Raw genomic sequence first — 24,282 nt, forward strand, 5'->3', positions numbered from 1 at the left:
CTTACATAGCTAGGAAAGCCAGGAAAGGGGCTGAGTGTAGACCAAGCTTAGGTAACTTAGCTAGTTACCTAAGCCTGACCTCAGTCTGAATTATTTTGTAGTTAGCTCCTTCACAAACACAGGTTAGTGTGTAGAAAAACACCTTTCAAATCTACCTGAAGGAACTCAGTTGTGTGAAAATCACTGAATGCAGGTTATCCTCCAAAATCAACTGGATTCCTATAGAAGTGTCAAACATAATATTTCAGTTTGTGGTGTAAGAGGGTTCTGCTCAGTGTGGCACAGTTCTGGACTGGAAGGGTGCAAAGGATTAGATGGACACTAAAATGACAGAAAACTTTTTCAGTGGGCCATGGGGGGTCTTCTGTTCACATTTGCCTAGGAAAATGTGGAGAGAAAATCTGAAATGCAGCTCCTCTAGTCCACAGCTTAGAGACAAAAAAAAAAAAAAAAAAAAAAACACACACAAAAAAAACCACACAAAAAAAACCCTTTCCCCTCAAAATGCTTTTTGTGTAAAAATTTAGATTTTTAGGCATGTTGATGATGGCAGATTGTCAGTCCCACAGCTTCAAATGAAACTGGGCTTTGCTTCAGGAGCTAGTCAGAACTAGGGAGGTGAATTCCTGATTAGATTAGGAAAGCCTAGGGACGTCTGGCCTGAGAGTGGAAGAGTCAGCTTGGAAAGATGGACAATGGCTAAATTCATGGTGGAGGTGAACTTGGAGGATAAACAGGCAGTTATAGTACATCACAGGGGGCAGCAGGAACAACTTGCATTTGTCAGATTTCTCACCTCTTTACATTCTTGCTTTCAATGCCAGAGCCAGGGAAAGTGTAATTATTCTTATTCTAACTTTACTTGGATCTTCTCTCAATTCTGCTAATCTATATTAGCACCGATGTGGTACCTGACATTTAACTCCCCATGCAGTGAAAAACTATTCTACCATTGTCTTCAGTGAAATTTTGAATATAAGCAGAGATTAAGTATTTGCTTAAGTGATCATTTTAGGTAAGTCACACCTGTAAGAACCTTTAAAATACCAAAATTTCAGAGCAGCATATAGAATTATCAGGGAAGGATTCCAAAGCACTTCATAAAAATAAAAGCAGTAGTAATTGTCTAAGTGTAAATCAGAAAGGTACAGGCCTTCTCTATGCTTTCAGCATGTTCCCCAATCCCCCACTTTTAGATGAAGGTGCTGCAGTAAAGAAAACAGCACATTTTCAGCCATAACTCTGTATTTTCCATTGTGGTCTGTTTATCTTACATGAACTGAATTTTAGTAAGTTCTTTCACAAACTAACAGGCACTGTATTTACCACAAATATAAATCTATAATGAAATCTATAATCTTCATCTTTATAACTAAAAGGGCAAAATATTTTATATGTTAAGAGTTTAAAACAATTAAACAATTAAAACAATTCATTTGCAATTGCTCATGTAACTGGAAATAATTTAATGGCTGATTTCTCCACAGTTCTGGCATTTCTAAATACTTACATGTTTAGAACTGTAGGCAAACACATTGCAATCAAAAAATCTGCTTTGTGTTTTTTATGCTGCAATGTACAGTGCAACCATGTATGTAAACATCATGTTTACATAGGTGTATTTCCTAAATCTTAACATAAATTTCAAACCTGTAAATTAGGTTTATGCTCTGCTTCTCAGTGTAGCTGAACTCTATGCATAAGAATGACATCATTGTTTCTGGAGCAACTAACCTACATGAGAAGAGGAGAATCAGAAGCAGACTTTTAAGAGGAAAATATCAAACAGAATGAATGGTTTGAACACAACATATGACGCTTTTGGGCACTATAAACATTTTATTGTTACTTGTTTGGGAAGAACTGCATAACTCACTGGGGCTCCATAACTTGTGAGTAATGCAGCCATCTCAACATGTAGCAGATTTATCTGTCAGGGTGTTCAAATGAAAATCCAGGCTCTCATTTCCTCCTTAGCCATTATAAATTTGACCCAGTGTTTAACAATGACCCATCGGCATGAATTCCTTTACATTTACATAAAGCATTTGGATTAAAATGTAACCTGGTTTGGATTAAAATGCAACCTAAAACTTGCTTTTAAAAAATGTAACCTGATGGAATATTTCAGTGCTGGAGCACTAAAATCTAATTGCAACTTCCTATTTTGAAAAAGCACCAGAAATTTAAGGAAACTTTCTCCAACATCAGTAATGACAGGAGAACAAGGCACTTCAGTTAGAATTTTTATTTTTTGGCTAGAAATTAACAATTGCCCGTATAATTTATTCTGCATAGACAATAACTCGGGTCTCGACGAGGTGGCAGGATGAGTGCCACTACATTTTAACCTCACTCCTTGACATGGGGCCATGCCTCATCCGCTGTTTACACTCACAGAGGCACCAAGTGGTGCTTTCCAGGGGTTCCCTGGACACTTGGTGGCAGTGACCCCCACCTGCCTCGGTGCCGCGGGTCCTGCCTGCCCCTCGCCGCTCCGGTGAGGGATGCCCGGCTCCGGGCACACCGGCCGGGCTCCGCGGCTCCGGACCGCACCGACCCTCGCAGCATCACCTTCCCCTGCCAGGGGCTGCCCTGCAGAGGAGATCGCTCTAAGCCGGCTCCGTGCGGGGCATTCTGGCGTTCCCAGGGCTTTGCTTTGTTTTGGGGGACTTAAGATGCCAAACCAACTCTGCAGCAGCCCCGCTGCTGGACGGAGTCCGCCTGACTGAGCAGCACAAAGCATTTCGCTGGGAAAGTTTGCTATAAATAACACCCCTGCCGATTTTTGCCTCAGCTTCACCTATTATTATTATTATTCACACATTCTGTGGCTGATGGTGTGTGTGCCCAGGCTTCTTCCAGCTCACAGCCATCATCACCCTGCGTGTGGCCGGAGCATTTTCCTCTCCCATCCAGTTGCAACACCGCAACCAGAGCCTTGCGGTGGCCCATGTGGCGGCCGCAGCGGGAGCAGACCCGCTCCCATCCCCGTGCAATGTGCCTCAAAGCGGAGCAGAAACCGGGCCCCCGACGGGCGCCCAGCTCCGCTCCTCGGGATTCATTTGAAGGCGGCACATAAAGGAAGCGCCGAGAGCCGAGTGCTTCGGGGAGGCGCAGCCGGCTCGCAGCCCACCTGGGTGTGCAGCGGCGGGGATTTGGGCGGGGGAGCGGGGCCGGGAGCTGCGCCCGGAGGGAAGCGGTGCCCAGAGCTGTGCCCGGAGCGGCGCCCTGAGGGGAGCGGGGGCTGGATCGGTGCCCTGAGGGGAGCGGTGCCCAGAGCGGTGCCCTGAGGGGAGCGGTGCCCTGAGGGGAGCTGTGCCCGGAGCGGGACCGGGAGTCGTGCCCGGAGGGAAGCGGTGCCCAGAGCTGTGTCCGGAGCGGCGCCCTGAGGGGAGCGGTGCCCGGAGGGGAGCGGTGCCCGGAGGGGAGCGGTGCCCGGATCGGTGCCCTGAAGGGAGCTGTGCCCGGAGCGGTGTCCGGACCGGTGCCCTGAGGGGAGCTGTGCCCGGAGCGGGACCGGGAGCCGTGCCCGGAGCTGTGTCCGGAGGGTAGCGGTGCCCGGAGCTGTGCCGGAGCAGTGCCCGGAGCTGTGTCCGGAGCGGGACCGGGAGCGGTGCCCGGAGCTGTGCCGGAGCAGTGCCCGGAGCTGTGCCGGAGCGGAGCGGGCTCGGGCGGGGCCGCCGCCGGTGGGAGCGCGGCCGCGGGCGCGGGGCGGCGCGGGCGGCGCTGTGCATGCCGGGCGGGGCGGCGCGGCCAGGAAGCGCCGCTCGCTGCCGGCCCAGCCGAGCCCGGCCGAGCCGAGCCGAGCCGGGCACAGCCGGCGGCGGGGGCGGGCACAGCCGCGCCGGTGCCGCGGGGGCTGGGGCACGGCGGAGGCAGCGCCGGAATGGGGGTGGCTTCCTGAAGCGCGGGGAAGGGAGGGCGGGAGGAGGCTGGTTCTTGCCTTTCGGTGCCTCTCCGCCCCCCTCCTGCCCCTCTGTCTCTCTGTCTCTCCCAAGTTTGCCGCTGTGCCGCGGCGCCTCCGGAGCGGCTGGCTGCGGGCTGCCCCTGCCCCGCTCCCGGCGCTGCCCGCGGCGGGGCGGGCGGGGACGGCGGCGAGCCGAGGCGACCCAGGCAGCGGCCCGCCGCCCCCGGGGAAGGCTGTGCTCCGGGGAGCAGCGGGGGGAGGCGGCTGGCACAGACGCCGGAGCTCCGCCACCCACCCCCCGGCACCGCCGCAGTCCGCCCAGCGCCGGCAGCCCCGGGAGATGGTGACACATGAAGCGTGCGGGAAGGACCATGGTTGAGAGGACCAGCAAGTTCTTGCTGATCGTGGCCGTCTCGGTGTGCTTCATGCTTATCCTGTACCAGTACGTGGGGCCGGGGCTGAGCCTGGGTTCCCCCAGCGGCCGCTCCTACTCGGAGGAGCTGGACCTCTTTCCCACGCCGGACCCGCACTACGTGAAGAAGTATTACTTCCCCGTGCGGGAGCTGGAGCGGGAGCTCGCGTTCGACATGAAGGGCGAGGACGTGATCGTCTTTCTGCACATCCAGAAGACCGGCGGCACCACCTTCGGCCGCCACCTGGTGCAGAACGTGCGGCTGGAGGTGCCGTGCGACTGCCGGCCCGGGCAGAAGAAGTGCACCTGCTACCGGCCCAACCGCAGGGAGACCTGGCTCTTCTCGCGCTTCTCCACGGGCTGGAGCTGCGGGCTGCACGCCGACTGGACCGAGCTCACCAACTGCGTGCCCGGGGTGCTGGACCGCCGGGAGAGCGCCGCGGCCAAGACGCCCAGGTAGGTCCGGCCCGGCCCCGCCGTGCCCCGGGCCCGGCCGTGCCCTGCCCCTCGCTGCGGCCGCCTCTCCCCTGCCGAGCCCCCTGCCAGGCGCTGCCGGCGTGCTGTGCCTCGACCTGCCCCCAGCCTTCCCTCGGCTGCTTCACCTGTCCTCCCCTCCCGTCCTCCAGGCTGTGCCCTGCGCCTTCCTCCTGCAAATTTCCTGCTCTTCGCCTCCCACGCACCTCGCACGCTGCGCCCTCGAGCCCATGGTCTGCTCTGGCAGCCTCTGAGGACCCTTCACCGAGTGCATCTTTGTGCTGTTTGCCCTTTACCTCATCACTTGCCACCTTTTAAGAACCGTTGATACCCCACCCTTAGTCCCAAGCTTGTCTTTGTAACCCTAACCCTGTTCCTCAGTTGAATTTGTTCTCCAGTGCAGCCGAGGAGAGGCACACGAGCCCACCAGTGCTCCTGCTTCCCTCCTCGGTTTACTCCTCCAGTCTGCACACAGCTTTTTGCACATTGCAGGAAACACTCCTTAAACCCCCTTTTTATGTTCCTTGCTGTTGATCTCCATGGGAGACCTGAGGTGATCACTTTTGGGGAAAGCAGCTACCTTGTACGCGTTCCTTGAGTGCTGGAGTGTCCTTCCTGCGTGCCCCAGGAGAGGGGGAGAGCATCCTGAAGCACCCCTCGGTACATCCGTGTGGAACACCCAGTGTATTTCTGCCCTGTTAGCCCATCATTCCTCTGCTTGGTCTCTTCATGAATTATAAGCTTCAGAGAAATTTTCTGCTTGAAGCACTGTAGTAAAGGCAGGGTGTATATTAAGATCTCCAAAAGATGGTGTTATTTTAGCTCAATGTACTGCTGTCTTTCATTTCACAAGACAGTTTTTATAATTATCACCATTTTTTTAGCACTGTGCGCGTTCCTTTGACGTATTAGTCATTCTATTACAACACTTTGTAATCTGTTTGCCTTAAAGTTTCATTCAAGATTTTATGCTCATATTTCCTTATGCCATATCCTTTATTTATGGGTGTGCTGTTAATATCATACATAATCCCTTTAATGAAAAATGGCCTTTAAGAAAGCACGTTTGGGCATCATAACTGTGTTTTCCCTGCGTTTTTTAAAAGCAGTTCTTAATGATATTTCTTCCCTTGGAGCTGTGTGCAATTGCCGGGGTTCTTTATTGTCTCTGTCATGATTGCTGCTGTTTTCAGCCCGTTTCAGTGTTAGTCATCCAAGTATGCTCAGACTGCTGTCGTGCTGCCTGACCCAGCATCAGCAAACAGAAGTACATAGCTGAAGGGTTGAGGCTTTCCTGTGCTCTCTTATTAATAAGGTGTTTGAGAACACCTCTGAGTAAAATATCCTCTGCCCATCTAGGTTGCTGCTGAGATTTTTGTGAAGTGTGGTTAGGAAAAATGCACAAAGTTCAAACCTGATTTAAAAAAAGAAACAAAAATTACCCGTTTTGTGAACCTTGGCACTTGGCTAGCAAACCATTAACCTTATATAAAGACCTCTGTGGGTTTATGAATTGTCTCAGAACCTTGTGTGCTTCCGTTGGCAGTTTTGTATGAAAATTTGTTACATGTTCAGTATTCAACTTTCTTCTGTTCAGCAGATGGGTTTTTTGTACAGGTACCAGAGAAAGGGGCACATCAGGTTGTGAGGTAGCAATTAAATTCCTTACAGCAACTTGCAGGAAGTTGAGAATCAAAAGTCTGTTGCTTTATCTCACATGCTTGTAAACAAGATTTTCCTTGCCATTTGCTTTGGAACATCAGGATATGTTTCTACATGCTTCTTAATTGTCTTGATTTTTGGATGTGCAGGGAAAATCATTAATCCTGTCCCGTTCCCTCATGTCTCTGCATATCAAGAAATAGTTGTGCCCAATGTTGTCTCTCGACTTCCTTTAAATCTAAGTTAGAACTTCTTTTCCAGGAGTTCAAGGACTATGATGCAGAAGCTTTAGATAATCTATGGTTTATCACCTTGGTCTGTTAAACAAAACCCAGAATTTACTGATCATTGTATCCAGGGGATGCTTTTAGTGCAACCAGCTGCTGGCTGTTTTAATAATACTGCCCTAGGATCTGTTGTACTGCAGTCCAGTTCAGTTGGCACCTTATCCAAAATGTGGTTTATTTCATGCCTTAGAAAATTGCAAATAAGAGACAGGCAGTGCTTGTTTAAAATAAAAATGTGATGGGTCTTATTTGTTAAAATACAGATAGTCTTATGTCCATTACAGCAAGAGCAATATCACTTTATTTGTCCATTGTGAGTGTTGGATCTCTTAAGTTGAAAGGGGACATCTTTTTAGATAAGGTATTTGCTAGAGAGGCTCCTGTTTTCTAATGGAACTGAAGTATGAACATATCTCTCAAAGGAAACAGAAAAAGGAGCAGCAAACAACCATTCTCTCAGAGTCCAATATTGACCAATCTGGATGTTGGAGTGTAGTCTTCAAATTCAGCTTTTAAAGCTAATGTATTTGCTTCTGCATTTGCTGCTTAATACAAAGTTTAAACCTTTGCTCTTCCAAATACATGTTTGTCCCCAAAAACAAAACAGCTGACTTGTGATTACAAATAAATCTACCTTTAGTGAATGCTGAAAGCATGAAGGTCACTCAGTATTGCCCACATGCACAAATCATGAGTTCAAGCTGTTCCCTCTGTAAGGAATGCAGTTTTGTTGCTGCCCAGTGCCCTATTGCACTACATTCCATAACCTGGGCATGGAACATAAATTTGCAATGCAGTTCAACTTTCTTCATTGTTCAGTTGTTCTGTGTCAGACTTAATGATTAGGAGCCAAAAGGCTGCATTTTTTTCTCTCTTTCTTTTTTCTGCATTGATGCAGTGTCGGGGATGGGTGTGTTAGCTCTAATGGGTCAGCACTCCAAAAAAGTCCTGGTTTTTACCCCCTTCCCACCCCCTCCTGGTGACTTTCCTGTTTTGTATTCAAAAGGCTTCTGGACCTCTTGAAGCAAATGTTATGTTTTATACACAGCCAGTGAAAGAAAGATTGATTTTTTGGGGGGTTGTAAAACTTGGGACTCCAAGGAACTCTGAAGTTGGCTGTGCTTATCAGTTAAGTCACTTAGCTGCAGTTCTCTCATGGCTTTAGTAGAGGGCAAATTCCAAGATTTGGGGAATGGAGGCCTCATTATTCCTTGTGCTGTTGGGCACAAATAAGGCTTTTTTTTAAAAAAGAAGCAAATTTAGGATGCGTGCCTTGAGTCACCATGTTGATGGTGCAAGCAGAAAGTGTGAACTGCTCCCTCCACTTTATTTCACTGAAAATCTCTTCAGTTGATTCTGACAAGAAAAAATACCAAACTCATTTCTTTAATTTGACTTCCAGAATTGGAAAAATCTGTCAACTGACCCACTAGTGCCTTGTTTGCTCCCAACACAGAAGCACAGCCCTGGGTGTTCTGAACTTGTACTTGGAGTTCACTTCATCCATGAACTTGATTCTAATGTGCTGCAGAAGCAATAAAACAAAATATATTACACCAAAGGAATTCTGTGTGTTTCCCCTCCTGCCTGTTCCAAAAAAAACCCCTGAATAAACCCCAGACATCCCAGGCTTTGTTGCTCTCCCGCTGGTTTCTGCTGCCTGGTGAAAACAAGAGCATCGAAGCTGGCGTTTTCCTGGAGCTGCATTATTCACGTGGAAAGGATTCAAGGCACACAGCTCCTTTAAAAGTGCATTTCTGGAAGCTCCCTGTTGCTGGGGAGAGCCCATGGAGCTGGTAGAGTGTTGGTTGGGCATTGCTGGCCCAGCTCACACACACACACACACTTTTAGCACTGTGTAGATTTTTAAAATTTATTATTTTTTTAATGAGCTGCCTCAAGACATGAACTTAGCCTTGGCTTTCTGTATGGGTTTCTGTGCTAGTCTGTCATAGGAGTTTGGTTTCTGTGGACAAAAATAACTAAAGTGTGTGCATGCTTCTGATTTCATTTTTTTTTTTCTCAAGATTTCATATGTGTAGAAAGAAAAAAAAATGCAATCCACATACTTTTATGTAAGAAATCTATGTCAGGTTAATAGAACTTGCTGTTATGCAGATCAGTCAAGAATCTCTCTGATTAGCTATTTACAGCTTATGTTTTGGCTTGGGATTTTTTTTTTTTAAGAAACAATTAACAGGGCTCAGCAGTTTGTTAGTTTGATTTTTCTGAAGTGTGAACTTTCACAGCTTCCAGCTACATATCTATTCTTGATGAGGTTTTTATTATACGTGTGCTTGTGAGCTGCAGAAACACATTGTCAAGAAACCAACTGTTCGAGAATGAAAAGCTTTACCAAATAATTTTTATAATATTAGCACTTTTTAAAAGCTTGGCTTGTCATTTTTTTAGGATCTGCATGTGTTGGATGTTGAGTAATACCTGTCTGCAGGGAGCAAGGGGCATTTTTTTCCACTCACCAGTTCAACTCAGACTTGTTCATCATAAAGACCAGTGGAGAAATATCAATATAAAGCTATTTTAAGTAGCCTGGATCATTTCTCAAACCTCTAGCAGGAGGAATATTTTAAATCCTCCTAGTCTGATAGGAAACTTTTTGCACCTGGTTGTGCTCACCCACAAAGCCAGGGTGGTTTTTCACAGCCAAACAATTCTAAAGGGCCAGGTAGTTTTGTAGTGGAAATCTTTAAATTTGATACACTTACCAAGAAATTGGAACTCTTCAAATAGTTGCCTTAGGTTTGGGGTACTGTATTTATCTAAGCTTGAGACTTTTGGCTGGTATGTCAGGTTTAATTACTCTTACTGGGTTTTTGTTGCTGTTGTTGACAAAGCAAAAGGATATATGTGTATTTGTACTGACCTGATTTTTCAAAATGAGACATTTGGCTGGCTTTCATTAATCTTTAAACAAAAGTTGCATCATAACGTAGTCATTTTGCTTTTTTTGCTTAGAAGTTTGCAAACACTCTTTGCCTAGACCTCAGATTTTGCCTTTTTCTGGTTATCATTTCCTGCTCTACAAATAAAAGTGTACAGTATTCAGAGTAAACCCTTGGATAATCACCTCTTCCTTTTTATTCCTGTTGTTTTTCTCATTTTTCTCAGTTGTTTATTTCTTTTTCCCTTTTTTTTTTTTAACAATTTTGAAATAATTACTTCAGAAGAGCTGGCTTGAATTTTATTAATAACTGAACTGGATGGTTTGCTAGATACTCCCATTATAAGGAGAGTCATTAAGGACTGGTACTCTGTAGATGCACATGGGTTCCATCATGCTAGTGCAGGGAAACATTTTTTAGGTTAATTACTTAGCTGTTAGAGTTTGTAACATTTTGTGTGCCACTTCTTGGCCACAGCAATGCCAAGCCCAGTTTTCTGGGCTCTGCTGAAGGGTCCTGGTTTGTCAGTGTGAGATGGAGAACACTTACCAAGGAATAGCAAACCAATATGATCTCCAGCAATGCCATTGTGCCAGCTTTATGCTTCAGAGGAGGAAATCTGTGATGGAAGGAATTTGGATCTCATTAGTGCTGTAGGGGCTTTAGGTGAAAAATAGCATGAAAATTGTGATGTTGCCTGGTAGAACAGCTGCAGAATTACCTGGTGTGACTGAGGAGGGGAATGTGCTGGGGACTCTTCCCTGCAGGAGGCTGGGGTTGGATATCTCTAGTTAGATATGAGAACGTGAGCTGGACGAGGTCGTGTTCCCCTGGAGAAAGCACTGCTAGAGAAGATGGAGTTACAGGAGGAGATCATTGCAATGCTGCCCTCTCCCTGGGCCTCTGCTCCTTCTGGGAAGGAGGAGATCAGCCTCCTCTGATGCCCCTTCCCTCCTTGATTTGTGGGGTTAGCCTTGTCAAGCAGACGCTTTTGGCTGCCTGTTGTATAAACTGGAGGAGTCTGACCTGGAATTACTGGAAAGTAATTCAGGACCTGCAAGACTGGAGTTATTTAAGAAAACTTCCTTTTGAGTTCATTTCAGAGAGATGCTGTGTCTTACCTGAGTCATGTTTGTCCACAGTGCCCACACTTCTGGCTGGCTCCAGAGTCCTGCGTGACTCCTTGCCAGGATGTTCCTACCCCAGGTGTTATTCACAGCAAGGAATAGCAGAGCTCCAGAAAAGTCAAGATAAAGCTAATCAGGATGGGTTGTGGCTATGCTCTTCTAGTGACTTTGACCTGGAAGCAAAGAGTAACTGTAATGAGAGAACACACCTGATTTTAAATTTACTTAGCAATACCTGTCTAATCAAACCTATGACATCCATTCACAGTATCCCTGCTATGCATCCTCTGCTGTCTTGTACAGATTATGGCTTTTGTAAAGCTTGGGAAATGGGAAAACTACATGGACAATTGCCTTCAGCCAGTCAAAGAACCAAAATCTCTGGTTTATGTCTCTTTATTTTAAACTTCCAACTACTTGGAAGCAATTTTACCAAATTTGTGGTTGTAATGCTTTAAATAGGTAATATTTTGTCAGTGAACACTTGGGATTGTGCTTGCTTTAGAAAGCCAGAGTGCATGATCTAACTCCACAAAGCTTTTTTATGCTTTTATTTCCACAAAGTACCGCAACAGAGAGGAATTTTCTGTTATTGACTGAAATTGTGCTTTGTCAAGCAAAGATGAAGCATGGTCTTTAATTCCTAATAATCACGATTTTGATAGCTACCAAGTGAAGATTTTTGGATGAAATTTTGCTTGATGTGGACAGGAGTATATGTATACTTATACATCAGAAGCAAAGACTTTCATAAGCTGAGATGTTACTGTGTTTGGAGAATAAACAAAGTACAGCAAGAACACAGAGCTGAAGTAGTCCATTAGAAATCTGCTTGTTTTGCCCAATGATGGTTGACCTTAAAAGCAAACAAACAAGCAAAAAATCACCCTCTGCTTCTTGTACAGGAATTGAAATAGAATGATGAGGAAAATACACCCAATTGAGGTGACACAGCTTCTGTAATGGCTGTTTGATGTAGTTCTGTTCCCTCTTCTGTTTCCATAAGAGTACTCTGCAGGAAATGCAGACTTGAGAATGTCTCTGAAGGGTCCTTTGGAGATGATTGCCACAAAGGCACCAGGAGCCTTAAACACCCCTGCACTGTAGCATGTCAGGTCTGAAGAGGATGCTTCACACACTCCTGTGCTGCTGCCAAAGGAGGAGCTATTTCCCTGTGCATGTCTGCTGGAGCCTGGCATCTCTTGGGTGTGGGAAAAGGGCTTTCAGGAAAGGTCCACGCAGGGAGAGCTCATCAGATGAAAAGCACAACATATGCTTAATAAGGTTTAGTTACACTTCTACATTTAGTTAAATTTCTGCGTTCATTAAATTGTGTCAATCTGTGTCATTCCTGTGCTTATTAGTACAGAAGTACAAGACACTATTCTGGATTGTGAGAAATGGATTTGTAAAGTAATAGTAGTATTGTGTAGGAAAAGCTAATAAGCTGAAAAACATTTATAAAGTATTGTAACCAAGAAATATTTTTTCTTATAGTTTAGAAATAGTATAGTATAGAAATAAGTTAAGCTTCTGATATTATAGCATTGAATTTTACATCTCTTGGGTCTCACTCTTCATTGAGACTGATAATGGAATAAAATCTTTTAAAATGCCTCTCATTTACCTGTCTCTATTAAAACTAAGAAAACCAGCACTGGATGTCTTTCATCCCTACAAACTGCTGAAAAAGTTTAAGGATATGAGATATTCTGGGGCATCTCTTTTTCAGTGGTGTGTCCCGAAAGGGTTAAGAAGATCATGTTGTCCACCTTTGGCTGTAACTTGAACTTTTTATCAGTACTAATTATATCTTAGCAGTACTAATTATATCCTTCTTTCACCTGTGTATCTCAAAGCCTCTTAAAAATTTATAGTGAATAACACCTGGTGTTATATTAATTTCAGACTTCAGGTCTGTGCCTTCATTTCAACCTAAAGACTTTTCAGGGATCTATCTTAAAGCTGGCTTTGGCCATAAATCTCAGACTTTCATTTTAGTGTACAGACTTCCCTGCCCAGTCACTTTGGTTTCATCACTTGTTGTTACTGCTTGGCTGTTTTTCCCTTCCTTCCAGCCTTTTAGTGGTAAATTCTACATTGTAGCTCACCTATGTTTTTCTAGAGGAAATATTTCAGAATTTCCTGCCAGTTTAAACACGAAAACAGTTATTTGCAATTAACTTTTTATGGTCTGACTCTGTGTTTTATTTCATAACTAATCTCCATCCTATTAAGCAGAGATTCTTTGATTACACCTCACTGCAGATTGAAATACTGTGATCACTTTTATGGAGCTGTTCTACATGGGGGGAAAACCTCAGAGCTTCCTGAGCAGCCTTTGCATTTTTGTTTTTAAAACAGACCAAATTTCCTTTTGCTTAATGTTAACATTCAAGTACTCACATACCAAGATTATGTGAGATTTTTCTGCCAAATAGCTGTGAGTTTGAAAATGCATGGTGACTTTGCACTGATTTCAGATATATTGAAAGGGACCTTGTTTCTGGACAAATGCTAAAGATTTTAAAGTGCTGCTCCATATATTGGAGTTACTCTACATTTTAGCCTTAGTTCTAGTGTTAATTATACACACATATAAGATACCTGATAACAGTGAAATATTCAGCGATTTTTGGAAGATTATGTGAAAAGCATTGCACTGGTCATTCTTTTTTTATTTTAGTAGAAAAGTTGGCTTGTATTTTTTCCTCTCAGCTGTCTCAGAAAATTTAAACATCCAGGCAAATACTGTAAAAACAGAATTGACTTTTTTTGTTTAAACTAACAGCTTTTGCTGCCATGACCCCCTTGCTCTCAGTAAAGATTTTAGTTCAGATACCTGTGACCCTATATCAAAGCATCAGGGGAAAAATCAATGCCTCGCAGCTAAGACAAACAGCAGCAGCATGCTGACTCACCAATTTCCTGACAGGTTTTGCTTTCCTGGTGGAGATAGACAAAAGTACAAGCAGAACAGGAATCGCTGAGTATAACCATAAGCAGTAAACCATCCCTTCTGTTAACATGGCTTAAATCACAAAAGACAGGATTACCTTCTTCTGTTCTCTGCCTCTTTCTCGTCTCTTGCCACCTGTGCCTTTTTTTAGGCCTTTGAAAGAGAAGAGACAGATGTGATGTGGGTAGCTGTGCAAGGAGGAAGATGGAGCAGATTTATTCTGGCTGCTGAAGCAAGTGCAGGAGGGGTCATTTAGATTAAACCCCCCATTAAGGGGAATACTTCATCCGTGGTGCACTGCGCAGAAAAGAGATGTACAAATGCAAAAGGAGCCCTTTCAGGTAAGGAAATGCCTTGGCATCTCCTCTGGGAGGGCAAAACTGGAACTTCTTGTTCTGAGCACCTGCGAGAAGATTCCCTCATTGCTTATGCTCCTCTGGCTGGTACTATTTGCACTATATCCAAAATAAGTCATCTGAAGTATTTTTTTCCCACTGATTTTTTCCTTTGGTTTATTTGGCTGCATTCACAAACGTGTTTAAAAATGACACCATCTTTCTGTGTGTGCACAACCTGACCCCAGTGGAGCCTTAGACCTGGCCAAAGGCAGTGTGGCGAGGTCCTGTATTTTTAACAGCCAGATTGTGTTACACATATCATGTCTGACTGCTGCTACTGGTGGCTTTGATTTTGAAATGTAATATTACACTGAATGCTAATGACTCAATATTGCCCTTCATTATTAAAGCCATTATTTGGGCTCAGCATTTAATCCTGCTCTTATACTCTTCTACGTTGCAAATGGGCTTTTTTCTGAGCAATGTGTTATTTCTTTATAGCATCTGAGCAATTTTATTTTCCATTTCCTGAACAAATGCTTTCTTTCAGGTTGTCATAATCTTGTACCTTGATTGCTTCAATCTATGTTTCTGGGCTTGATAAATTAAGTCTTTTTTCCCTTTAGAGATCTCTTACTGCCTAACCCTGCTCACTCTAGTTTACTAGATTTCTTTCTTGGGGGGGGGGCTCTTTTTGTTTTGATTTTTGAAGAGCCCCTTTTGTAATAGGTCAGAAAACTTTTGCCATACAAAATATAACTGTGCCAACATCAGAAACAACTGTTAATCTGAACAGTCAAATTTAATGCAGTCAAATACACTTAAATATTTTTGGTGAGATGCTACTGCCTTCTAACACTACTCAGAAGGGGTTGTTTTCATGACTTTGGCTAAATTGGAAGAAGCTGACACCTTTTTATGGAAGCAGTCAAACATAGCAAATACATACCTTGTTGAAACTCAAAAGTAGCCAATTGCTGTTTTCAGCAGTTCCATTCCACAGTTCCCAGTTTTCAACCCTGACTGCTCAGAATTCACTCAGGCTCCAGGCAGACTGTGTGCCAGCAGTTTATATGAGCTTCATTTTCTGTTTTTAAGAAAAAATGACACTCCAAATATTGAAATGGTGACACAAAAATCACTGAATGATACATGAGTTTGAATTGTAAGAATAACCCTGTTGTTGAGTGTTTCCATCAACAGAGGGCTGGCTACAGGTGATCTCCTGTGTGTGACTTGGGTGTGCCAAGAAGGGACTGAAAAACAGCTGCCACAGTTGTCTGAATTGTATGAACTCTGGTTTGATTGTATGTCATGAGGACTAACGTGGCTCCCACCAAAAAAGGATTTTCAGGGAGTTATTCCATGGCAGGAGGAGCTGTAGTTAACCTTCGGGTGTAGAAGGAGCAGCTGAGGTTTGGGATACAATAAAAACAAAAAGAGATAATAAGGGAATAAAAAGGAATTTTACATAACTTGTGTTGATTAAGATTTGCAGGTTGTACATGGTTTGTTAGTTATCAATAAAGCTTTTTTAAAAATAGACATAAAGTCTTTAAATTTAGTGAAGACGTAGTTTCAACTTCTTGCCTGTCTTTCCACCTAATTTCTTTGCCTTGGGATTTGCTGCCAAAACTGTGCAATTCTTTAAAGAAATAATATTGGACTACAGCATGCAAGAAAAATACTTGAAAAGTCTAGTGTGAATCGCTACAGTTGGTGAGACAACTAGCTTAGAGAATTTTAAAGACATTTGTCCTCCCTCACTTCTAAAACATATTTAGATATTTTAGCTGCTATCTGCAAAGAATGTATTTTTTTATTGTGATTTAGGCAGCTCCTCAGAAGAATAATTTGGCAAGTTGTGTGTAACTTCCCAGCTTTTTTTCTTAGTGTTAGCTGTCTCGAGATGACTGAAGAGGTCATGGATTTGCCTTCAGCTATTCTGAAGGTTTTCCTTGCTGTGACATGCTGCTTGTAGCAGCTGCTCTGAACAGCAGGGCATGAAAAGAGGTGTCTTTCCCTGAAAACACAAAGAGCAAGGGAGGTCTCCAAAATCAGGATTAGTGCCTGGAAATGGGTGAACTTGTGGTGTGTGGCAGGCACATTCTTCTCTGTCTCAGGATTTTTTCACAGAGGAGCACAGAGGGAAGACAGAGAAAACAATTTCTATTTCTGCTCCTTGTTTTCCCATGTGGAATGTGTTTGGAGAATTGTTTACCTGGGGTGAGTGCTTGATTGGATTCTGGTGAGGATTGTTTGAGCCTGATGGCAAATCCAACCCACCTGGGGCTGGACTGTCGAGAGAGGGTCACAAGTTGTTAATTAGATTTGATAGTTAGAAAAGGTAGGTATGTAGTTTTAGTATCTCCTTTAAACAGTATATTAATGTATTGTAGCACAGTTATAATAAAGAAATCATTCAGCCTTCTGAACTGGAGCCAGACATCATCATTTCTTCCCACTGGGTTCACCTGCATTTACAATAGTGGTGGCTGTGATACAGAAGTTTTCCACGTTCCTTTGGGAAGGAGCTTCAGGTCTTCAGTTTGGGAAGTAGGTTCCTGTGTGATCAGCAGTGTGGGGGGCACAGGTCTTCCTTGGACATCCCTTCAGAAACATTGCTGAAGGTTTTGCTGGACTGTGCTTATGCCACAGCAGTTCTGTCTAGGTGTTAACCTGCCCAAGACAGCAGTTCCTGGGAAGAAATATTCCCCTAGTTGGCTGAAGTGTTTCCACAGTGTGTGTAACAGGAGGTGTCAGCAGGAGTAATGCAATTGTTTGGTCTGAACGTTTGAAATGGGGTGATGGAAACAGTTGTGTTTAATAGGATTGATTCCAGTGGCTGGAAAGCAAACAGGAAATGCTCCATCCCATTTCCAGCCCAGCAGAAGCCCAGCCAGGGCTGTGGAAGCTGGGCATTACAGAAGCTGGATGCCTGCCCACATTTGTTCTTCAGGGAAGTGAGCAGAGACTGTTCCTAGCCAGGCTGTCTGTCCCAGCTTGCCCAGGCAAGTCTCAGGTTTGTTTGACGGTGCCAAACCTGGGTTCTGCACACTGTTTGCACAGCCAGCTTTGATGGTGCTGAGCTGTGAGGTGATCCCTGCATGTGAGGGCTGCTGGGCACGTCCAGCACAGCTTTTGTGTTCACAAGTGCAGGGGATGCTCCTCTTACAGAGCCTGGGGGAAGCAGGCACTGCTCCCACCTTCTGTCCCACAGCTCTTCAGGGAGCATCTCCCCTGTGACTGAGCCAGCACAGCGGTGTGAGAGGGAAGCAGCACCACCAGCAAACTCCTTTGTGCACAAGAAGGGAAGATTCTTGCCATGCTGTGAGTCTGTATTTGGGAATAGCCCAGGTATCATCTCTGAAAGGCAGCAGAGAACTCTGCCTGATTTTCATAATCAGGGAAACTGTTCCTTGCCATCTGACCTGAAGTACTTCAGCAATCGTTAATTAATAGTTTATTTTTTATTGTCTGTTAACTGGGGTCTCCTTGCAGCTCTTTTGAAATAAGTTTTCTGCACAAGAAATAGGGGAATATTTGTATCCTAGTCTTAGTTTACCACAGATGAAAAGTCATTACCTGGCAAAGCTGTGTAAGGGCTGTTGTTCTTGGAAACAGTATTCACGGGATGTGAATGTGGACATACTCAGTTTCTTCAAATTCTTCTACAGTGTAACTGGTAATCCATGTGCCATTCTGAATGGGATATTATTTGTACTTTTTATAAATGCAGAAACAGAGGCAAAGGCTCGATTGCTCACCATGGCATGTGTCAGGACACCAAATCTGTGATTATATGTGTTTGTTGAGTGCTCGTCCATGTGCTTACAGCAGTCTTGTACAGCATGATGGAATTTGGGGACCTGCTGAGGGAGTGAGCTTGTACTGGACTGTGTAACCTGGTTACTGAGGTAACCATGAGATTTCCTGTCATTCAGTCAGACTCTAGGAGTAATGATCTTCTAAATCAGTTTTGTAAATATCTTGAAACAAATTCAGAAGTAAATCTTTCTGCAGACTGGCCACAGTATGACTGTTTCCATTTGGAAATAACTTTCCCCTAAGGCTTTCAGTCAGAATGCCTTCTTGGGGAGAGCATTTTCTTCTTGTGCTGGTGTTGGAGGGAGATGACTTAACACTTGAGGTGTAGTTGGCCTGTAATGCCAATATAAATCACAGTAGAAGGGGTGCAGCTGCAATTTGTGAAGTGTGCTGGATGATCAACAGTCTGTGCTGCCTGCTGCATGGATCGTGGTTAGCCGTGATGGAGCACTGCCTGCCAGGGCATCGCTCAGCTGGAAACCTCACAGAAACTGAGGGATGGATTCCTTGAACCTTCTGGAGATGTGGGATGCTTGGTCTGCCAAATACTTCAGGCAGGATGAATTGACTTCTTTCCTAATTAGGATATTTCCTGATTCTTCTGAATTTCTGAAGTTATTTGGGGGTTGTCATGAAAAGTTTGTTTTCTGGATTGAAGCCCAGCCAATCCCAAATCTGGAAATAACTGCTCATGAGAGAAAAAAGAACAGTTATATTTATCAACTCTACTATTGTGGGTAAGTGAGATTTAGAGACTCTTGCTTAGTGCAGAAAGGATCTGAAAACAGTTTTCTCTTATGGAAATAAGTAGAATTACTTGCACACCAAGGAATTTATGTGGCACTTCACTCCTTTGTCATGGGAATCTGTGCTCATGTTGGGATGTTTGATAACTAAACCAAGTTAAAATAGATGCATTAAAGTTGGATGCTCTATCTGTATGAACCATGACATGCTGAATTAGTCTGAAAATCATCATGTAATTTGTGCAAAAATCACCCAAACCAGTATAGATAGGAACAGTATAGATAGGAACCAGTGCTGGCAAATTCCAGGGGTGTCAGTTCTAAAGTTCATGGATGCTTCAGGATTTACTGGATCGTGCATACTGCTGGAATGTTCCTGTCTTGAGAAAAGCTCTTTTTCTTGTGAAGTGGTCTCTCTGGGGTCAGTGAGGAGAGAACACGTGGGGGAAACAACTGGGCGTTAACAGCTTCCCACAGGATAAAGCACAAACAGTCCTTCCTTCCAACAACCCCAGTTACTGCGTGTGAGCAGGAACTCAAAACCTTATTCTTAATTAAGAAACTGGCCTCTTGCTCCAGAAAATAGTTAAGCAGCTGTTTATAGTAGTGAGGGAGCTCAGAGGAGGAGCTGGTTATACTGATTCATTCTGGTTATTGGCTTTTTTCTTACCCCTTCCTAGTTAAAAGTAATTTAACTGGGACTATCCTGCATGTCACATAATCCTTTCTTATTTTCCATTCTGCTTGATGATGCAAGTTGAAACAAAGGCCTGGTTGTTTAAGCTCCCTCTAAGATCTGTAAAAAAGTTCACATGCTTCTAAGCCTGCCTTTTAAATCACACCTCCAGGCCTGTATGGAAGAGCTACTGGCAAGTTTTGAGCAATTCATTCTTCACTCTGTTCTGCACACAGCTGATGGCATCACAAGTGGGGCAGGAGGAGAATTAGCATGCAGATAGTTCTTTTAAGTGCTCTGCCTGGTTAGAGATGGAGCTGGGAACAGTGCTTTGAGGTCAGGTAAGGAGATACCTGGAGCTGTCACCCCCAGGGTCACGGGATCAATGCTGAACGTGCTAAAAGCTCACATCCTCCTGGGCAGTATTTTCAGTGCTGCTCTTGCGTAACAGATGTTCTCTCTAAAATGTGATTATCCATATGCACCAAGCAGACCCCTATTTCTTTTGAAGCCTTACTTGAGCAAGATAGAATGAAATGGAGGAACTGAGCTGTGCAGGTGGCCAAGTCATTTGTGATGTTCTAACACTTCCACTGATGGTTTCTGATTTCTCCAGGTAGCCTCTGTGGCATGCCAGAGTGTTCCTCTGCTCTTTGGGAATAGAGGAGTGGTGGTAGAATGGGACACAGGTACAGATGCGTCACTGCTCTCGAAGCAGCAGTGTCCAAACTGTGATCCTGACATCCGTGGATCATCTCACTGCAGTTCTGTGATTCAAGCACCAAACTTACATCCAAGTGCTCCTTGGGCACAAGGACCAAAAATGTTCCACTTACTCAGGTTAGAAAAGTTGTTTCAAAGGCACACAATGTGGAATGTAGGAAAAACCTGGCCTTTAAAATGAGACTTTAGGAGCTAGTCACAGTGCCCATCACTTCAGTGCCTTGGGCAGTACTGGGTGTTTTTGTTCTTCCTTTGCTTTTTAAAGGCACTCTACAGCTCTGAAGAAGTTTTTATAAAGACAGCAAATTGTAAGCTAACCCAGGAGACAGGAGCAGTTTTCCCACACGTGTTTGAAGGCAGAAAGAGACACACAGTGCTAGTACCAGAAATAAACATGAGTCTGGGCTTTAAATACGGAGTTTGGCTTTCTCAACGTTTATGTAATTTTGTAGTTTTGATTTCTTCTATAGTTTATCAGTTCTCTTTGCTTGGGAGAAGGAAGGTGTCTCAGATGGAGCTGTTTGGGGTATGGCTCCATCCGTTATGCATTAACTCTCTTTTTCCCACATGGGAGCAATTAAAATTGTTCAATTCTTTTTTTCCTTTTAACCATTTGATGCTACCATCCCTTACCTCTTTATGTCTGTTCCTCTACATGAGGAAAAAAAAGAGTTGTAGATGCCAGCCCTCACTAACTCTCAATCTGAGAAAGATGGAATTCATTCTGAAAGCCATAGAATTAAGTGAACCTGTCACAGGATTCTGAGCCACTTCTGAAAAAAAGGCTGGATTTAGTTTCAACACTTTAGTAATGAAATTCAGTCATGGGTAACAGTCTCAGGAGAGGTGCACTAACTAAAGGTCTTCATTTGCAGCTGTCTCCTGAGAGCTCTCGTGGCAGTGGGAGAGCTCAGAGCTGAAATGGGGATAAGGTATCACAGTGAAGATGTTTTGTGTTACTGATCTAACCTGGAGTGGACAAAAAAAGGTCTCATGTCTGACAGAAAGAAAGATTGGGCTGTCCATGCAGACATGTGGCTCAGCACAGTTGGTTTCAGTGGCAACAAGACAGAGTTTTTGGTGCTATTAATCATTCTCTGGCCTTGCATGGCAACACTGCTTGGGTTTATGTGCTGTGTCCAGTGCATCCTGCTAGAAAAGGAAGGCATAAAGAGTTCACTGGAGGGTGCCTCACTGGCCAAGATTCTCCATTTGCCTTCAAGTCTTTTCTGGCTTCAGCCTTTCTGCCAGGGCTCCAGTGAGAGTGCACAGTTGTTCAGTTAATTTGTAGGGTGCAGACAGGTTGTTTTCTGGGTTGGACTAGCTCACATCCAACTTTTGGTTTCCATGAGCAGAGAGATGTGAGAGGTTTAGGTTTTGGGGAGCTTTGGCAGGTACCACACACATGCCAGAGGTTCTGAAAAAGCAGGTTTGGATCAATGGCTTTGAGGACAAGCTTTGTCACTGCGTGATCTTTGAGAGTCACTGTATCTGAGCACACTGCTGCCCAATTCTAAGCTTTTCAGCACTGTGATTTTTATGGTATACAGGAAAAAGGTGTGATCTGCTTCAGCAGCTCTTGCACTTCTATAACCTCTGCAGTCTTTGGTAAGATGCAACAAAGGTGTCCATCAGAATTTAGGAGTTTGGTTTGCTGTCAGTTGGAGTTTTGACTAAAGGAAGAGATAGGGATGCCCTCAATAGTAAGAAGGATTCCTGCTTTTTTTTTTTTTTTTTTTTTTTTTTTTTTTTTTTTTAAATCTGAGAAATATAAAGAGATGGAATACAAGAGCATGGTTTATTCTTTTGTTTTGTTTCCCCCTCCTTCAGAGAACAGATATTGGAGTTATGCTTGGTCATTCCAACACTTGCCTTAAGCAGCATCACTGAAAAAAAAATAAAAATAAGAGAATGAAAAGTTGAATGCCATGTCACAGAGCACATATGAATGTGGACTTGAATTTCTGGATTTTGGCAGGAAGTGAGGTGGGAAGTGCTTTATTCGAAACCTTGTCTGAAGAATCTATAATGGCACAATTTAATTGTGTTGGCAAGGAGCTCTGGCAAGGTGCTTGAGTTTCCATCACATTGTGGACAATGGATCTGTGGTTGCCTGTTGCTGTCTCATGCCCTGCACACTGATGTTTTAAGAGAACAGCGTTTGCTGAATGGGAGCAGGGAGGTGGCAGCTAAATAGAGGAACATTTTCAACTCCAGCAGAGTTTACTCTGGCATGCAGCCTGCTGCCTTTTCCACAGGGATTTGTGTGTTCTGTGGAGTGTACCCCTGTTATCCATATAGATATGTGTGTAATGATGTGTAATGAAGATTTTCTATGTGCTCTCCTCTAGGCCCAGCTCAAACTACATGCAGAAGGCATCACCAGTTCTGTGAGAACACTTTTGAACTTCTGCAGAGCTCCCTTCCCATGCCAGCTGTCCTTCAGAGCCCAGGCCCATAAACTGCTTGAGGGCTACCTCAAACCAAATTAGCAGTAACCTCGCAACTTTTGAGTGTGCTCCTGACTACTCTCAGTTATGAGCATTTGCTTCTGTTAACAAGAAGTGCAAGACCTGGTTCTGAGTGTGAGGACGACCACTTGAGCCCTGACAGGACAGATGCTCCACCGAGCTCAGCAGGAACCTCTCACTGTGCCAGATCCCTTGGTATCCCACTTGCCCCATCCTGGCTTCCTGTCTTTTCTTGAAGGTCGTTCCTCTCCTTACCTGTGTTACACAATTTCATTTTTCAGTGCTGCTGTGCCACTTGCAAACATTTCTCCTGCTGCTGGTTGTACCTTTGCTCTCAAAGTGTCATTCTGCAAGACTGGAAGGGCATCGCTCCAGCACCAGGAAGGATAATGACACTCCTGGCTTTTCTCACTATTTCAACACTCCATTTTTGATACTTGTTTTGAAAATAACTTTAATTTTTTGCATACCGGTCCACCTGGCACTGTTGGCTGAGGAGCTGCTTCTCTCACAAGTGTTTTACTGAGATGTAGTTTGTGAGGATTACAAAACCATTTGGCTGCCACCTGCCAAGCCACTGATTTAAGCTGTGCCTAACAAAGTATTTTATGACATCCAGAGATCAGTACAAGTAGACAGTAAAAATCTACTACATTTGTTTCTTAATAATAAAAACAGGCACATTATATTCTATGCATACATATATATAAAATTGGTTTTTAATGGGAAATGAGCAGCTTCTTCATCTTTTGTAGTGTGTTATAGATGTTCTCTGGCAGAGGCTCAGACAGATCTTTAATCTTAGAGGGACTATGTTTGGTCCTGTCTCTTTCTGAAACTTTGCATGTAATGTTAAAATTTAATGTGTTTCATCTTCATTTCTTAAGAAGTACACAAATCTAATTTCTAAAAAGAAACTGGCAGAGCTCAGAAGTGCCATTTTATAATGGTAATAAAGCAAAAATTTCTTGAAAAGAAGCATGAGAGGGATTATTGCTTACTGCCTCTTTTTTCAATATAATAATTGGGAACGGTGGCTTAAAAGGCTCTTGAACTTGTCATGTACTTACTTTTCTGAGCATCCTGAACTATCTTTAGTTGGAAAACAGATACGTTATTAGTGTGTTGCAAGGGACAATTTAATATGTATTTCTCCTACATTTTCCTTGCTGTTCATAGAATATAATTAAATATGCTCTTTAACCTGGTGGTGGTGTTTTTCAGCAGTATTACTACTGAGAATAGGTTTAGACTTAGGCTACTAAAATCACAGTAAACTCAGATTTTTTCTTGCCTTGAATAACCTGCTGAGCATCTCAGAGGGCAATAACTTAATAACTGAATTTTCCAGATACATTGGTCTTTTTTCCCCCCTCTTTTTCCTTGCCTTAATTTCCTCTTCATTTTTCCAATCTGAAGTTACCATTTCTTATCTTCTGGTATCTTTTGTCATTAAAGTTTTAATTACATAAATTACTTATTTCTCTGTAGAATACTCAGAAGAGAGCAAGACCAGTGTCTTTCCTATTAACCCTTGAGGATTTTGGCAGGTGTCCTCTAAGCAGTGAGTAGTGCTGATAGGAAAGATTGGGGGCTCACCTGAGAAATGCCAGGGTAAGGAACTTACAGGTGGTTCTTTCTTGCCTGCTTCATCTTCCCTACAGGACTCTGTTATTAAGACATTTGATTTTTCTGTAGCAAAAGCATCAAGGAGAAAAGTGCTTTCTGGATTTTTCATTTGAGCTCCCAGACTGCTGGGGAAAATG

General features: G+C 43.9%; 1 protein-coding gene across 1 annotated transcript in view; it reads left to right on the forward strand.

Annotated features, from left to right (window-relative positions):
- The first annotated feature begins 4,137 nt into the window (after positions 1–4,137).
- HS6ST1 (heparan sulfate 6-O-sulfotransferase 1) overlaps positions 4,138–24,282 on the forward strand; it is a 190,248-nt gene continuing 170,103 nt past the window's right edge. Inside the window, exon 1 of the mRNA XM_021538029.3 lies at positions 4,138–4,778. Within this exon, the coding sequence (XP_021393704.2) occupies positions 4,261–4,778 (518 nt within the window). The 5' untranslated portion in view covers positions 4,138–4,260. The remainder of the gene's footprint in view (positions 4,779–24,282) is intronic.

This window comes from Lonchura striata, chromosome 10, assembly GCF_046129695.1.
Source record: "Lonchura striata isolate bLonStr1 chromosome 10, bLonStr1.mat, whole genome shotgun sequence".
Classification (NCBI taxonomy): domain Eukaryota; kingdom Metazoa; phylum Chordata; class Aves; order Passeriformes; family Estrildidae; genus Lonchura; species Lonchura striata.